This window comes from Merops nubicus, unplaced genomic scaffold (assembly GCF_000691845.1).
Source record: "Merops nubicus isolate BGI_N331 unplaced genomic scaffold, ASM69184v1 scaffold4511, whole genome shotgun sequence".
Classification (NCBI taxonomy): Eukaryota; Metazoa; Chordata; class Aves; order Coraciiformes; family Meropidae; genus Merops; species Merops nubicus.
The window spans coordinates 383-18352 of NW_008587458.1; the positions used below are offsets into that span (position 1 = coordinate 383).

At 48.1% G+C, this 17970-nt stretch overlaps 1 protein-coding gene across 1 annotated transcript; it reads left to right on the plus strand.

Moving 5' to 3' along the window:
• Positions 1-323: 323 nt before the first annotated feature.
• ACVR1 (activin A receptor, type I) lies at positions 324-17946 on the plus strand. Its single transcript, XM_008948911.1, has 9 exons — positions 324-381; positions 593-859; positions 996-1213; positions 6826-6925; positions 8169-8315; positions 11420-11695; positions 14800-14997; positions 16343-16473; positions 17704-17946. The coding sequence occupies exons 1-9, from the start codon at positions 324-326 to the stop codon at positions 17836-17838; spliced, it is 1530 nt and encodes a 509-aa protein (XP_008947159.1). The 3' UTR covers positions 17839-17946.
• The last annotated feature ends 24 nt before the right edge of the window (positions 17947-17970 follow it).

Genomic DNA, 17970 nt, shown 5'->3' on the forward strand with positions numbered 1-17970 from the left:
GGGAGCAGCAGCAGCTCGGTGCCCCTTCCCTGGCCCCCTGGAGGCTCCTCTCTCCTCCTGGGGAGGTCAGCCTGGATTCCCTGTGCCAGCCAGCGGGTGAGACCTGCTGAATCCTCTGCAGCTGCTGCACCTTTCAATGGCCTTAGTTCGGTTTCCTTCAGGTCATTTCAGAATGCTTGAGAGTAACTCAGTTCTATATTTCCATACAGAAATATAATGTGGTTTAGCAAATCTGTTCTAAATTTGTGGTTTGTGAGGTTTTGCCCTGTGTAGATGACCCTCCCGAGCTGTACACCCTCAGCCCTGTGTGTGTGTGAGGGGTGATGCAGAATGTCACTGAACCCTCCACATCTGAGTACTGGGAGCGGGCAGATATGACTGGTATGCCTTTGATGGTTGGAGCTCATATCTTTGTCTTGCTGAAATAGCTAAATTAGTATCATTAGCTCCTACTTGGTGGTTCTTGAGCACTAGCTGCAAGTAATATATTCCCCTTAAACAGAAGGTTTTATTTTATAATGATTTCATTATCTCTCAACTGACACTATTAAGAACACGATCCTGTTTTTTCCTCAACTTTTGCCTTTCACAGATGATGAATCAAAGCTACATACAGTCCACTACGAGTGTGTGTGTGAGGGCATGTCCTGTGGGAATGGAGATCGTTGCCAAGGTCAGCAGTGTTTTGCTTCCCTGAGCATTAATGATGGTGCTAAGGTTTACCAGAAAGGCTGCTTCCAAGTCTACGAACAAGGGAAAATGACCTGCAAAACACCTCCATCTCCTGACCAGGCTGTGGAGTGCTGCCAAGGATACCTCTGCAACATGAATATCACTGCACAGCTGCCTTCTTCTAAAGGTGAGAGACTAACTTACAAATGGGGAGTTCTGAGAGAGAGACAAAAGTTTTGGGTTTCCTCTGATGGGATGGGAGTGAGACGATTCTTTTGGAATCTGCAAGTTTATTGTATTTTATTCCCCCTCTCCTTTCTCAGGACAAACCTATCAAGGAGAAGCTGCAGGTTACAGCATGGAAACACTAATCATTGTTATACTGGCTCCTGTGATAGTCTTGATAGTTTTCTCTGCGGTGGCTGTGCTGATCATCCGGAGGATCCAGAAGAGCCACATGGAGAGGCTGAACTCCAGGGACGCGGAGTACGGGACGATCGAGGGACTCATTGCATCCAACGTGGGGGACAGCACCTTGGCCGTACGTAACCCGGGGCAATCCCTCTGAGCTGCTCCCCTTCCAGACCCCAGCCGTGGGACCTTTTGCTGCCAGGGGGTGCCACTTAGAGTCAGGACTTCTGTGGGGACTTTCCTGTGCTCCCAAAGCCACAGTGTAAATGCAATCTAACCAGAAGGCAGCCTTTGCAAGGCTAGATCCTTTATCTGGAGAACTGCTGTAGGCTGGAGTCGAGCTGTTCGTGTTCCTAGAACCAATGTCTAAACAGCAAAATGGAGTGTACCTGGTTGTTGTGCAGCCTGAAGTGATGTGAAAGGTGTAAAAATAAGTGCTGTCTCTTTGATATACAAAAGACAGCCCAAAAGGTTAGAAAGGTGTGATGCTAGTGGAAGAGAAAACACTGACATTTTTAACTCCTAAAAAGTTCAAATCTGACTTCCATGAGCTCAGCATAAGGGCTTTTGGGAGCCTAGGAAATTAGTGACATTTTGCTGACAGAAGAGCAGTAGGAATTTCAAGAAATGACAACTGCTTACTCAAAATACAGTTTGTAAAATATGTTCTTGTTCATGCAGTCTCTGGAAAGTAAAATCACAAAGGGAAGTGCTTGTCTTTTAAAGACTTAATGTATCTTACCCTTTTACTTGAGGCCAGAAAACAAGTGTCCCCAGCAGCTTTCCCAGGCTTTATCAAAACTGGGCAGGTGAGGCCCCAGAGGCAACCTGAGTGTGTTTCTGAAACCAGTGCAAAGCAGAGAAAATTTCTCTTCTTAGGGCCTAGAGCCCAAGTGTGGTGAGGAGCAGCTGAGGGAGCTGGGGGTGCTGAGCCTGGAGCAAAGGAGGCTCAGGGGAGACCTTCTGGCTCTGCACAGCTCCTGACAGGAGCCTGGAGCCAGGGGGGGGTCGGGCTCTGCTACAAGGGACAGGACAAGAGGAAAAGGCCTCAAGTTGTCCCAGGGGAGGTTGAGGTTGGAGGTTGCAAACAATTTCTTCCCTGGCAGGGCTGTGCCAGGCTGCCCAGGGCAGTGGTGGAGTCCCCACCCCTGGAGGGGTTTCCAAGCCGTGGAGATGTGGGGTGAGGGACACAGGGCAGTGGGGACCTGGCAGGGATGGGGAATGGTTGGACTTGATGATCTTTAATGTCCTTTCCAGCCTAAATGATTGTATGATTTCTGAGATAAAGTCTCTTCAGCATTAAGAACCTAGAAAACATTTTGCATTTTGGCATTTTCCTGCCATAATGTGCCTTCACTGCAGGGTTGAAAAGTGGCTAAAAGAAGGTCCAAACCTCAAATTTTAATAACATGCTTCTAAGTACATTGAATGTTTTCTTTCCATGTTTTGCGCAATCTCTCTTTGTAGGTGAGAGCAACTGAAAGGGGTATTTCTTTAAGTGGGGAATAACCTTCGATTTCTTCCTCAGAAAGTGTTGGTTACCACTCCCTAGGGGAGCAGTTCTGACAGTGTCCAAAAAATATCCTCACCTCCAAGTTGACAAATCCTTTGCATGCCCAGCTGTGGGAATTGATTAAAAGAGAGATCTGTGGGACCACTCAAAAAAAGAGACCTCTTTTGGGGAGCAGGAAACTGTTTCTTACATCCCTTTGTTCTGAGGCAGAGATGTATCTATAAAATAGAGCTGTGAATAAGAGCTGGAAGAGTCACTGGAAAACCCTTTCATTCACAAGGTAGTGTGAAAGTGTAGAGTTTTCAGGGTTTGAGATGGCCAGTGAGGGGTACCAGGGGAGCAGGGGAAAGCCTTCTTTAAGGAAGAGTAGGTCAAAAAGGAGTAACCAGACTCCTGGTCACGTGGATACCCCCATATGCTTTATTCAGAGGGGCTGTGTGGGAGGAGTGAGTAACCCTGTGCTTCAGCCAGGAAGGTGAGCCTGGTTCTCCTAAGGGCTTGGGGGATGGAGAGGCAACGTGGCGTGGGACAGGGGAAGGTGGAAAGGAGTCAGTTGCTTGCCTTGGGCAGTCTGATAATGGTGGAAGGCATCAAAATTAGTAAGAGCAGGGATAAAACCAAGGAAGGTGGTTCTTAGCACGGTGGTAACTGGACCAGTGGAACTCCTTGCCCAATGATTTTTTTAGGTGCTACAGTTTTGTGTCCATTCAGTGAACAATGGGATGAAGAGCCTGTATTTTGGTAAGGACATCAAAACCAGAATTTTAAAAATTTAGGCTGAGGAAGCCCCTTAGCTGAACGTGTCTGGAGGCTGGGAGGGTGTTAGAGGAGAGTATCCCTGTATCCAATTCAGCATCCCAGTGCCCGGGAGCCTTCCCTGTGCCAGCACTCTGGCTGTCCCTCTGCTGGGCGTTGCCTCTGGGTGCAGGCAGAGGTGATGCTGGTCTCCAGGGACCCGAGGGTGGCCACTCTGATCACAGGCTTGGATTCCTTGGAAAGGTGGAGCATGGAAATTGCTTCCCTCTTAGAGCTCAATCTCCACGTGCATCCTGTACCTGCAGGAGCAAGCGTGGTGCAAACTGCTGAGGCTGTTTTGCCTCAGCTTGGCCCTATATAAACTACATTTGTAAATGCTCAGTTTGGGGGGTTTTGATGCTTTTGGCTTTCTTTAGCCCCCAAAGCTTAATTCTGTGTTACTGCTTTAAAACAGCCAGCTTTGCTGTGTTCACCAGGAGAGGGGCCTGTGTGCAGCTGGCTATCTGTTAAGGCTTGACTTCCAGCTTTTACCAGCTCTTATCTCTTATCAGTGCAAGACCATTTCCATTCCATTTGCAAACCTTTTGCACTTCAGGTCGTTTAATGTTACTAGGAAACAGTGATAAAACCCCAGAAGAATAAATCGGAATTCTTTTAAAAGAAATTGGGTAAGTTGCTAGGCCTGAAGGCTCCAGCTGATGGAGCTGGTTTGTCCTCCACTGTCAGGCCCTCTTAGCTTTAGGACAGCAGTGCCTCTGGAGTGCTGGTGACAAAAAAAAATGGTAGCTCCTTGTTTCTAAATGCTCGTATAAACAGTAGATCTGTTATAAATTCCAGAGTTTTCTTCTCCATTGTGTGCTTTAAATTGCTGGTTTTGTTACACATTAGATTAGTTTACATTTAGGATTAGTCTCCATAGTATAGCAAATGCCTAAAGCCCTAAGCTTCCTAATGGGGAATGGAAAGAGCCCTGGCCTCTTCAAATCTTGTTTTTACAGTCACTCCAGATAAGGCCCTTTTTTTTTCCTTTCCCACTGATACAAGCAGGCAGGAAAATGAGCTCTCAGTTTGTGTTAGAAAGCAAAATGGCAGTCTCCTGTCATTCTTAGATTATCTTTTCCTTGAGCACTCATTAAAAAATTGTTAGGAGAAATGAGATTTCATGGGATCTTGTTAAAGCCCAGCAGTGCACTTTACTGGAAATACGAGACGGTTGATTATGCTTGTGCTTAAAATCCAGTGATACAGTTACTAATGCTCTGAACTAGTACAGAAGTACTTGCTGTAAAAGTGGCTGGGTATTAGCACTTTAAAAGGCTAATAGGATTGTAGTGTTTAATTAGGATCTTGTTCATGATTTTTTTTTTTAGAATCTTGCAGTTTAAAGTCCAGTTTCCATGCACTAAAAATACCAGAAACTGGTAAGAGCTTCTAAGAAAGACTTCTGGAAAATTTCCTGGAGTTCTCAATGGCATGTCCAATGCAGGTGATACAGGTAATACTCCTGTCACCTTGTTTGTTCTAAAGCTGTTCTCAATTATAAGTAACTGTACTAAACTTGGAAGAGTTGGGACCAAAAGTTCCCATGACTTATCTGCCACAGGGTGGCTTGTTTTTCCTTGAGGGACAGAACCACTGCTGAGGTTCAGCTGCTTTAGGGAGGGAGACTTACACTAAATCATTCAGATGTTGTCTTTTAAAGAAGTTCTAATTTGAGGCAGGCACTTGAACTCGACCAGAGAAATCCCTGTGGAGCCAGATGTGCTTCTGGCTGTTCTGCAGGTGCCCTGACTGCAGCCCCTTCACGAGCTCGTGGTTCAGAAGATCTGCTGGTAGACACCCCAGCCCGTGGGTGCCTGTGGAGCCCCGTGGAGCTGGACAGGACGTGTGTGGGGTGTTCCTGGCCGGGGGGCCTCCGTAACAGCCAAGTAGTGGGTGATCTGGTTTCTGTTTTCCCCTCACTTACTCTATTCACTCTTAGCACTTGTGTTTGGGACGTGATGGCTCAGCCAGAGGTGTCTCGTGGCTTTGAAGTGCCACGTGGCTTTCAGGGCATGTGTGCAAGCCTGATGGGTGTGATGCAGAACCTCTCGGGTACCTGCTCTGCCCGGGGTGGTGTCGGGAGGGTCGGGGGGTACAGCAGGGTGTCCAGCCAGCTCTGGGTATGGTTAACCAGCAGTTCACCAGTGTTCCCTCTCTCAAGAGCAAAGTGGGGCAGGCAGGAGGAGCATGGCAGTGAAGGTTTCTGCAGCAGCTTCCTCCTGCTCAGGGACAGCTGAGGCTGTTACAGCTGTGGGCTGTCACCTTGATGCTCAGCTCACACTGACCAAGAAGACACTTCTCTGTAGGTTTTTTCAGCAAAACTGGCTCCCCTTCCCAGACTGCTTCAGACAGAGTGGGCAGCTGAGCAGGGATGGTGTGCAGGCCATGGAGTGAAGTGAAAAAGCAGGTTCTGTCACAGGAATGTGTTGGCTTTCTCTGTCTGCCCATTTCAGTTACAAACTTTCAGCTGTTTGTAGTAATAAAAAAGATCAAAGTTCTGAATATCTCTTTGAAATAGACATTTATTTGTGGGGTTTGTAGAATAGCTGTCGAGAATCTCTGGTACCCCAGACTGCTGGGGAACAGCCTTAGCTTTGCATGGTGAAAACACAGTTGTGTTCCTGTGCCCCTCTAGTCATCTCTCTAGGGACTGGAAGGGTGGGAAGAGTCTGCAGGAATGGTCAGAAGGAAATGCTGCCTTTCTTTCTGCTAACTGTATAGGGATGAAGGTTTTAAGTATAGAAATCAGAGAAAGTATATTTATTTATTTTTGAGGCAGCTCAGATTATTGCAAAACTTAGAAAACTTTGGGGAGGGGGAAGTTGAATCTGTTTGAAGTAGGTGACCCATACAGAATAGAGAAAGCATAGGCTGAGGGAAGAAGTGGAGAAGAGGCTGGAATTTGCTGCAGAGGAGAGCTCATAGGCTAGGAGTGAGCTTCCAGGCAGTAAATTTTGTTATTTTGTTGATAAACAAAATGAGGTATTTATTAAACAAAATGATGCTGCAAAATGTATTTATTTTAAACATGTATTTATTAAACAAAATGATGCTGCAATGCCAAATGCAAGGTAGAGACAGAATAAGAAGCCTGAGATGGAGGTGGTGCTTTTGTTCTCTGCTCTTTGTTGTGGTGTTTGTGGAACTCCCGGCAGGACGCGGTTGTGCCGCAGTGGTCGCGGCTCTGCCAGAGAACCCACAGAGTTCCTCTGTGCTTGGGATGTGATTCACGTGGTAGAATCCCGTGAGGGGTGTTCTCTGCCCAGGCTCACAACGATGGCAGTGGGGTGTCCTGATCCTGAGGGGCCGAGTGGCATCGCCCGAGCCGTGAGGCGGCAGTGAGCGCTGGGCCTGCCCTGGGAGGGGCTGTGCTGTGCACGCAGGGGGAGTGCCCTTCGTGTCTCATAACTTCTGCCTTTCCTTTTGGACAGGACTTACTGGACCATTCCTGCACGTCGGGCAGTGGTTCTGGACTCCCTTTCCTGGTGCAGAGGACAGTGGCTCGGCAGATCACGCTTGTGGAGTGTGTGGGTTAGTGCAACTCCTGCTCCTCTAGTGCCCGGTCTCGTAACACCCGGAGAAAGCTCATCTCCCATCCTCACCCCCTGCTTGTCCTCAGTGGCTCATAAAATACACAGAACTTCTCAGGATTCACCTTAGACAACACGTTTAGTTTTGGCAAGTGAAGTGAAGAAGTCAAAAGTCCCTTTCAGATCTCTTCAGAAGAAAGGGGCAAATACCATCGGTGCTTTCTGATTGAAAAATTTAAGCTTCAGTTAGGTGATGCTAGAAAATACGAATTAGGCTCCTGTGATACTTTGTAAGCTGCGTAAACTATATTTCTAGAAAATCAAGATCAATTTGAACTTTGAAGCTGTCAAATGGAAAAAAACCCCCACCATTTAGTGACCAAATGTCTAATTAGAAAGCTTCAGAAATAGAAAAGGATCAGCTGGATTTGAGATATGGAGTTGAAGCATCACGCAAAGTGCAGGCAGTGATGTACTGTTGCTTTAAAGAAAGCATCTTTCTAGTAATTCTTCCCTAAAATTCTCCTGGGACATTAGGTTTTAAATTTGAATTTAGTAATTTTAGGAAGCATTTTGGGTCAGAGATAACCCGAGGCAGTGACATTGAGCCCAGATGCTGTACTGGCACTGGAGAGCTGAGGAAGGCACGATGGTGATTGGTTCTAATAGGGGAAAAAAGACTCTTTTAAACATGTGTGATGCTGCTGCTCTAGTGATTTGATCTCAGAACAGTTTAACACCTTGCTGTAGGCCACTAGGGGTTTTAACCCAGCAAGGTGTTAGGCATGTCCTGATTGCCACGGGATGGGGGTGGCTTTGGGGGAGGTTGGGTTTTCTGTAGTGGTTGGGTTTCTGTCTTGCAGGGTGGTGGTGGTTTTTTGTGTTGGCCTGGTGGTTTTGTTTTTTCCCCCATCACTCTGCATTGTGCCTGGCTGTGCTGACGCTGTTGTTGCCAGGGCTGGAGATGTGGCAGATGTCCAGGCTGTGCCCCAGCGTTAGTGTCCTTCCTGCCCACGGACCCACGGGCGCTCCCGCGGCTGGGAGCTGAGCTCCAGGCCACAGCTCTGCACCCCCAGAGCGTGCTGGGGCCAAAGGGCAGTGCAGCACTGCTGTGAAGGGCTGAAATGCCCACCCGGGAGTGATCACACTCCATCAGTGAGGGGTTTGGGCTGTGACCCTTCAGCTGAGCCTGCCCTGCGAAGACTGCTCATTGACAGCTTTTACTGTGTTTTTTCCCCTACCAGGAAAGGGACGTTATGGAGAAGTTTGGAGGGGTCAGTGGCAAGGAGAAAATGTTGCTGTGAAGATCTTCTCTTCTAGAGATGAAAAATCTTGGTTCAGGGAAACCGAATTGTACAACACTGTATTGCTGCGGCATGAAAATATTTTAGGTAAGTGGGGCAACCATACTGATGTGTCCTGGTGCACAGAGGAGAGTTAACAGGACAGTTCATCTTTCCCAGGTATCTTCAGTCCTTGAGGTTAGGTTCTTGTCTTTGCAGTAAATAGTTGAAGGGAAATTTTAAGGGGGAGACTTGCCAGGAGGATGCTGGAACCCGAGTCTCAACTGGAAAAAGTGTGGTAGCAACCATGAATCCTTGTCCTCCTGCAACAGGCTAGCAAGAAGCAGTCAAGCAGGTGAATGGATGTTTGGCAGCAGAGCGTGCAGGGAAGAGTGGAGGTGCCACCAGCCCACGTGCTGAGAACTCGACCTCGCTGCTGGCGTTGCAGGGCAGCCAAGGGAGTGCTGCAGGGGGGTGAGGTGGGGAGTTCTGGGGGATCTGCTTTCTTGTAACCTCAGCTCACCTGGGACAAAAGAAGGGGGAGAAACTGGGCAGGAGTTTATAGTGAGATCTGAATATTTGAATGCTTGTCCTTGTGCCTGAGTGAAGTGCAGTACAACTGCATTATTTTCCATTGAACTGTTCTGCTCAGGGACAGCCTAAGCTCCTTTGGTGTTTGAACCTCAACTACAGTTGCCCCTTTGTGATGTATCTCTCTTCCCTGTAAATATGCAAGAATGATGATTTTGAGTTTTCTGCATCTCTTGTACCTTGTCTGCTCTCTTCTGAGAGCTTAGTGGCTTTTTGGGTTGTGAGCCATGGCTGAAGTTGAAGCAGCCCTTTTGATTCCTGGCAGTCATAACCTTCTTCCAGTGGTGTGCCACCTTTGCAGATAAGAGCTGCAGCATGTTTTATGAGTGCTGACATTACCTCACCCACTATTTGTCTGTCTTCCATCAGTTTTACTTGGGCAGCTTCGTCTTGTTTCTTGTCAGAGAATATTCCTTGGCTCTAAAGCTATTCCCTGCTACACATTTGTCTAATGTTTCCTGAAGCAGTTCCTTTGTTACTATAAAAATAATTTGGTGGCCTCCTAAAATGTGAATTATTGAACTTTCCTTCCCGGGAGAGCAAGTAACTTGCTGCAATTACATTACACGTTTCCCATGTTCCTCTGTCTGTGTTTAGTCTTTCTTGATAACTGTCAAATTTGTTGGCTATTTTATAGAATTTTTTTAGATGCGATATTAAACAATATCACAGATTACAGAAGTGTCACATTGTGTGGAAATGTGACTTCAGGAGAGAAAGCAGTGGGTGTTCTTCCTGACAAATGTCATATGTGGGCTTTTAATAAACATCATTTGTTCCTCTAACTTGGGAATAAATCTTGTGTTGCTTCCCAGCTGAAGCCGTTGAGGTCAACAGTGTGCTGCTACATAACAAATTCAGAGACGTCAGGAAGGGAGCTACTCCTGAATTTTGGGTTCAGTTTTAAGGCACCAAATTTTTTTTATAGAATCCTAGGATGTTTTGGGTTTGAAGAGACCTTAAAGATCATCTAGTTCTTCAGGTTCATGAGTTTAGAAATTTTTTCTCTGTAGAAAAACAATTTTCTTTGTAGAAAATATTGTGAAATACAGCCATGATGCATAAAGGTGCTCTGCTGTGCTTCCCCGTGGAAGGAAGCTGCACAGCAGTTGAACTGTTTAGTGTTTGGAGTAGTAGCATTGTTGTTCTTTGGGTTTTGCTATGCTTACCTTGTAGTGCTGCCACACTGTCCTTGCCCATCTGCCATTTTTTATATCATTGAATCACAGAATGTTTTGGGTTGGAAGGCACCTTCCAAGGTCATCTAGTCCAACCCCCTTGCAGTGAGTAGGGATGTCTGCAGCTAGAGCAGATTCAATGTCAGCTGGTATGTTTCCAGGAATTGGGGAACCAGCCACCTCTCAGGGCAAACTGGGCCAGGGGCTCACCACCCTCATAGTGAAGAATTTCTTCCTTCTCTCTAGTCCAGGTCTCCCTCTTTAGTTTAAAACTATCACCCCTTGTCCTGTTACAAAAGGCACTGATCAGAAGTCTGTCCCCACCTTTCTTGTAGGCCCCCTTTAGGTATTGAAATATTGCAAGAAGGTCTCCCCAGCTGGAGCCTTCTCCTCTCAGCTGCCCCAGCCCAACTCTCTCCTGCTGGGCTCCCAGCAGAGGGGTTCCCCCCTCGGGGCATTGCTGGGGCTCCTCTGGCCCCGCTCCAGCAGCTCCCTGGCTCTGCTGGGCTGAGGACTCCAGAGCTGCCCCAGCACTGCAGGGGGGGCTCCCAGAGCTGGCAGAGGGGCAGGGTCCTCTCCCATGGCTCTGTTGTGAGACAGTGAGCAGTTAAGATGAGGCCTTTGGAGCCTACAGCAGTTTGAGCAGTCCCGTAGGTCTGATAATTGGTCAGGCAGCAGCAATCCCCCTGTGGCCTTTTAACCAAGCTCAGATGGTTGGGGAGCAGGTGCCTGCTGCAGTGGGGTGTGTTCTCCAATCTGTGCTTGGCTGGGGGGGTGACATGTCCTGTGGGCACAGCAAGCTTCTGACAGCCCAAGGTTGTTTGTTGGAGGTGCTCTGAAGAGGCTGAGCTTGGCTGTAAGGGTGAGGCTAGCACAGCAGAGTGTTTGCTGGGGTCTGATGTGTATGTCAGACACCTCTAACCCTTTTCTCAGCAGCCTGCACTGGCTGCTTGTTGTCCTTAAGGGTGTTACTTGTCTACCTGAGGTGCATTGCTGCTTTCCAGTGTGATCCTGTTGGGTGGACAGCAGCAGATGTGCTACAGCCTGCATCAGTTTTTAACTGGGAACTTCCCCACCCCTAAGCTCTTCAAGTGAAGGGAGAAAAATACAAATGATGGGTTTTAAGTATATGGTGCTCACAAGCAGTTGTTTGGTCTGACTGACAAAACAGATAAATGCATTCTTGTGAATGGACTTGAGTTAGAGTTCCAGAATGTCAGCTCTTTTTCCAGCCCCTGCAGTCTGTTCTCAGTGCAGTACAATCATGGAAAAGTTTTAATCAAGCAGTTTTAAATTCCAGGAGGGGTCTTCAGTATTGATTTGTTTCTTGGGGGCGTCTTGAATCCATTGAATCATAGAATAATTTCAGTTGGAAAAGACCTTTAAGACTGAGTCCAACCATTAAAGGAGCTCTGTAATTTTTTCTTCTTCCTGTCTTTCTAGGTTTTATTGCATCTGATATGACTTCCAGAAACTCCAGTACCCAGTTGTGGTTAATTACCCACTACCACGAGATGGGGTCTCTGTATGACTACCTGCAGCTCACCACCCTGGACACCGTCAGCTGCCTGCGCATCGTCCTGTCCATAGCCAGTGGTCTTGCACATTTGCACATTGAGATCTTTGGAACCCAAGGGAAACCTGCCATTTCTCACAGGGACCTGAAGAGCAAAAACATCCTCGTGAAGAAAAATGGACAGTGCTGCATAGCAGATCTGGGTGAGTCCGTTTCCATGCTGCGGCACGGAGTGCCTTCCTGCGGAAGGCAAATACATCGGGTAACTCCAGCCATACGAGTCTTGAAGTAGCCTTAAAATCGCCTTCCCAGGGTGTGATGTTGCCCTGAAGGATGGCAGCAGCCACTAGGTGGCACTTGGAACCTGCGAATGTCCCTCTGCTGTGGAGAGCCCTGTTACCACAGGTCTGATGTTTTGGACTCTTTTTTGGGTTTTCATTGTTAAAGTCCACTCATGGATCCCAGAAGGCAGCAGTTGCTAGCCTTGAGCTCATTTCCAATCTAACAAACGTCCTTCCACTGACAGTCTGAGAACCACACACCTGCTGTCCCAGGCTCCATGGGTCCATCCAGCTCGAGGCTCTTGCCAGACAATTCAGCAAACCCCAAACTGGGTTCTTCATGACCAGCTGGCTTTAGACTTCGAGTTGGTAGGATGCTGAGAAGCAGTTGCAGCTCTGTGGCTTGTTCACATGCCCCAGGGCTGTGCCTGACAATATTTTTTCCATTTCTTCTGAAGACAAGGGCCAAAATAGTAGTAGAACGATAGCTTTGGGGAGTCATGGGCTGGATGAAAAGTGTATTGGAAGATTGGAATTTTTTTCCTTAGTATTTCTACTACATAGTTCCTGCCACTTTTGCCTGAGGGACATGAGATGCACCCAGGGCAATGTGCAAGCCACACACCTGGGCCTATCTGAATGTGCAGAGGGAACAGCAAGTGACAAAAGGAGCAGTAAATTGAAAATCCAAAACTTCAGAGATTAGCTTTTAAATAAACTTGTCCATCAAATGTATTTAAAGTCTTGCTCGAATTTGTCCATCATGTGGAAGAGGAGGCAGCAGATACCAGCGTTGACTGACATCACACTAGTCAAGTGATATCTGTTATTAATCTAGAGGCTTCAGAAGTTTGAGAGATTTTGTGAGAGAGCACAGCAATAAACACTTCCCCGATAGTTTGGATGGTGGCAAATAGCTCTTTTTTAAAATGTGAAATCCTCAGGCTTGTATCTGACCTGTTCTTTGTTTGCTCCTTATCCGTAAAGGAGAGTTGCCAGGGGGTTTGCTGCCTTTGGCACATATTTGAGTCCTTTTTGTCTGTATAGCTTCTGATTTTTTTCCTCCTGTTTCAACACATACACCACTCAAGAGCAAGAAGCCGTGGTGGCCAGCGGAGCCAGGGGAAAACAGCAGAGGGGGGAGGAAGGCCAGCCCTCCCCTGTCCCCGGGAGCAGGCTGGTGCTGCTGCCCAGCCCTGCATGGGGCTGTCCCTGGGGCTGCCCCTGGCACCCACCCCAGTCCCAGGGCTGCAGTGCTGTGCTGCCTGCACGTGCCACCCGGGCTGTGGGCATCCTGGGCACACTGCTGCAGCAGCTGGGCTCCCACTCAAGCTTTTGCTTTTTTTTTTCAGTTTTCTTTTTCCTCTCTCTTTCTTTCCCCCACTTTTCTATCTTTCTCCCCCCTCTCCCTTCTGTCCCTTTTCCCCACTTTTTTTCTGAATTGCTATTTTAAAGAGAGAGCTTCTGTGGCAAGCACTTATCCACCCTTGAGCTGCCCGTGCCCCGAGCTCTGCTGGGGTGCCAGGAAGCTGCAGTGGGGCAGTCTGTGTCCTGGCACTCCCACAGCAGCTGCCGTGGGGACAGCCCCCGGCCCCCACTGCTGTCCCCTGGCCCCATTGCAACACTTGCCCAGCTCTGACTGCAGGGCGCCGACTCGCATCCCTCAGCCTTAGACCTTTGACCTGTCAATCTGCTCAATCTGTTTTGCCCAATTTGGACGGAGTATTACGATTTTTATCAGTGTTCTCCCAAGTCTTGATGTCTTCAGAGTTTGCCAGGAAATCTGTTTTCCGACCTTTGTTTCCAGTGTGCAAGTTTTTTGTGGGGGTTTATTTTCTTGGCTGGTTGGACTGGGATTTTTTTCAATATTGTAACCCATACAAATTGTATAATATTAATCTAAACAAATACATAAATGTGTGCCTGTAGTTACATGCCTTCTATATATATATATGTGTGTGTGTATGTAGACATGTGCCAATACATACTTTCCTCTGGAGAGCAGGCTCTCTGAATTACCTTCTCAGCAGTCGAGGGGTTAGTAGGTGGCATCTTTCTAGAGGTGCCATAGGCACTTTCTTAGCAGCTTGCAATTACTTGCAGTGCATTTAAATCGTACCAAAGTCTTGGCCAAGTTGTTATGTTCAAGTACAGACTGGGTTGTTTTTGGAAAGGAAGAAAAATTGATCTGGTGATAGGTTATTTTTTTGTGGGACTGAGTTAAAAATCTTTTTATCTAAAATAAGCTCACATTAAGTAAATCAATAGTATATGTCATTCTTCCAAGATTTGATGAGGAAATTAGGGAGAGTTTGTGTCATCTTTTGTATTGCTTAGTGATGTCATGCGCCTGGTGCTGTTCAATTTGCAGTGTGCTCTGTTTACCATGGCAAAACGAGTGCTCTGTGTGTTTCCAAATTTACAGTAATTTAGTGCCTCACATAATGTTCCTTTGCTTAAATGTTTGGTAATTAGTTGAAACCAGGTAGAGTGGTTTTGGCTGACTCATTTTAGATCAGCTTGAGGATGTTTATTCTTCAAGCTGCTGCAAATACAGTGTTTTTTATTTCCCAGCTCTATTTTTTAACTTGTGTATATCCTTCATGCATTGTTTTCCTTCTCTCTTCCCCACAGTTCGGATACAGCCACCTACCCAAAAGTTCTATAAATAAATTTGAATGCTGTGTACAACTGTTTTTTTCTAAGTAACAGATGCTTGGCCTTCTGTGTATACGTGCCTAGAGCGCTGGTGACATCCAGTGGCTGCAAAACACTTAATGACAGTGTTTTGCAACAGTGCAATAACATCCTTCACGGTCAGCCCTGAGGAGATAACTGGTCTAAGTCTACGGACACGGTGGCTGTTTTTTGTAGCCAGTTTGGAGCTGACCCAGTTGGCCTTTGGACAGTTGGACTCGGCTCCTTTCTAAGAAGCTGTGATGGGTGTCACTGCTGACATGTCACTTAAACTTATGCTGCTGTAGTTTCAAAAGGGACTTAACAGTGTTTACTTTTCTGTCCTCCAGGCCTTGCAGTTATGCACTCCCAAAGCACGAACCAGCTGGACGTGGGGAACAATCCCCGGGTGGGCACCAAGCGCTACATGGCTCCAGAGGTCCTGGACGAGACCATCCAGGCAGACTGCTTCGACTCCTACAAGAGGGTCGACATCTGGGCCTTTGGGCTGGTCCTCTGGGAGGTAGCTAGGCGCATGGTTAGCAACGGTGAGTCCTGGGGGAGGTGTGCAGCCCAGGGCCTGGCTGCTGCTCTGGCACGGGCGCGTCCGGCAGCTGGACCCCAGCGTGGTGGTGATGTGGGCAAAGGGTGGGTGGCTAGTCAGGCAGGAGGAGAGTCTGCTGAACATGAGGTGCTCATTTCTCTTCTGATGTACTCTGCGGGTTGGCAAAAGTACGTCATAGGCCGTTGTGAAGACCTGCTTGTTGCCCAGTATTTGGAGACTCTAGGTTGCAGTTCACATCAGTGTGACTGCCTTGAGAATTTAAGCTGTAACTTCATTGCTTTTGGTGCAGTTTTCTGTTCTGCACACTGTCCCAGCAGTCTGTGTGCCAGTCCCCATTAACACGATGGGCTGGCTGAGCAGGGTTTGATTCGTTTGCTGTGCAATAGGAGGGACCCTGCTCGTGGCTGTGGGACCAGCAGTGCTCATAGGGGCACATGCTGACATGTGGGCACCGTGTAGGGTATTTCAGAGTCACAAATGGATGGGTTTGGAAGGGACCCCTGGAGATCATCTCATCCAACCCCACTGCTCCAGCAGCTCACCCACAGCAGGGTGCCCAGGGTCACATCCAGGCAGGTTTGGAATCTCTCCAGAGAAGGAAACTCTGCAACCTCTGTGGGCAGCTGCTCCACTGCTCCATCACCCTTGTATTGTCTGTTTGAACATGGCAGTTGGCTACACAGTGACAAAACTTCATATATGAGCTTTTTGGTTTTGTTGTCAGTCTTGAATTTTGAGGAGTTCATCTGTAATCTGTCCTGCCACAGTGTGGATTTGGAGGCTGGTTGCCCCTTGTGGAATGTTGGATGTCTCGCTCTCTTGCTTTACAAGTGCATGTGTGTGTGTAGTGCACCTGATGTGCCTGGAACCAGGCACGGCCTCACTAGGGACACTGGGCACACGAGGGGGTTGGTCGGTTCCTCGGCTCTCGGGACACCTTTATCCTGTGTTCTGGGAGGCAGTGGGAGGAGTGTCAAGACTGAAGGGCAGCCCTGGAGAGTCGTGTGGTGAATGCAGCTCCGAGGAGGGCCAGTGAACCTCCATGCTCTGCAAAAGGTGCCTTGTGGCAGGTGAATTTGTTTCTCGGCGTTTCGGCTCAGGCGCCTGTAGAGCAGCTGTAGTTCTGTGGAGCTGGGGCAGCTCACCCCATGCTGGGTGGCTCACGCTGCCTGTGTGCTGGCTAGCAGGTGCTGCTCTGCTGCTGAGTGCTGCTTGGCAGGTGGCCTGAACTCTTAGAAGGGTTTGTGCTCAGTGCTCCCGTTGTGTGGGGAAATGCTGTTCACTGACCCAGCTGCTAAAGGCTGCCTCTCCCTTCTGTGTCTCACCAGGTATTGTGGAGGACTACAAGCCACCGTTCTATGACTTGGTTCCCAACGATCCCAGCTTTGAAGACATGAGGAAGGTGGTCTGTGTAGATCAGCAAAGGCCGAACATTCCCAACAGATGGTTCTCAGACCCTGTAAGTGGCTGTGCCTGTGAGCAGAGCTTTCACCTTTTGAAATAGTCACGAAAGTTACTGCAGTTACCACCTGAAATGGAAATTATCTCAGTGCCACTTGTCAGGAGTGTTACCTCTATGGATTTCAGCAGCATGCTGGTGTGGACCTGGATGTTGGAGCAGGAAGAAAACATAATGAGAACACTGAATAATAATTTTCAGTGGTGCTCAGTGACAGGACAAGGGGCAATGGGCACAAACTGGAACCCAGGAGGTTCCATCTCAACAGGAGGCAAAACTTCTTTATGACCAAAGTCTGAGCTATTCACAGATTGGCTAATGAGAAAACTGAATAATAATTTAATTTTCAGTGGTGCCCAGTGACAGGACAAGGGGCAATGGGCACAAACTGGAACCCAGGAGGTTCCATCTCAACAGGAGGCAAAACTTCTTTATGACCAAAGTCTGAGCTATTCACAGATTGGCCTTTCAGTAGCATGATTTAACAGGAAATATTTTAAAGCTGCTCTTCTCTCCCCAAGGGGAGGCTTCTTGAAGGGGCAGGTAGCCTGTGTAGGACATCCTGTGGCTTTTAAGTGTGCAGATTGAGGACAGTTTTGGTCTTCCTCCTGCCTACAGGATAAGGGACTGTTGTTCTCTTTCAAAAGCTACTGCAGAAGTTTATTTTTCTTTGTCACAGCCAGTCTGCACTCCAGGTGGTTGTTCCTTGTTGCTGAAGCTGTGGAGGTCGGGTTGACTCTGCCAGGTGGTGGGGGCCAGCAAGGCCAAGAGGTGCCCTCGGAGGTTTGGGCTGTGCTGCCACACAGAGGAGCCAGCTGCAGATCATGGCTGCTTCAAGCTGCTGGACTCAGGGGCAGAGAATCAGGCTCCCTTCACTGGAGAGAGCCTCTGTACAGTGTGTTCATGATCAGAAACAACTCCAAACTCCATTGAAGTGACCTAACTTGTCACTCCAGCAGCCCACTGCCCAGGCATTCTCTGGGTCTAGCCAAGTTACCAAGCTTGGGCTGTTTTTCAGCACTTGAGAGCTGTATGTTTGCTAGATAGCAATAAACTCTCTGTAGAACCTGAGAGTGGAGCATTAATAAGGGAACGAAACGTTCCTGTGTTAGTGCTGAGCCCAGTGTAGTGCTGAGCCCAGTGTAGTGCTGAGCCCAGTGTAGTGCTTTCTTGGCTGGTGGTTTATGTACTTACCTGTGTATTTTATGGCTTTTTCCACTCTTTTCCCAGACGTTAACATCTCTTGCCAAGCTGATGAAAGAATGTTGGTATCAAAACCCATCGGCGAGACTAACAGCCCTGCGAATCAAAAAGACTTTGACCAAAATTGATAATTCCTTAGATAAACTGAAAGCTGACTGTTGACCCTCTTCTCGTGGTGCTCTCCTGGTGGAAGGCGTTTGCCTGGCTCCGGAGCGGCCCGGCCGGACGGTTTCTGGGACTGGTCCCCTCGTGGCCACCTGAGGAGGCAGCGCCGGGGCGCGGCGGCCGCGGGGC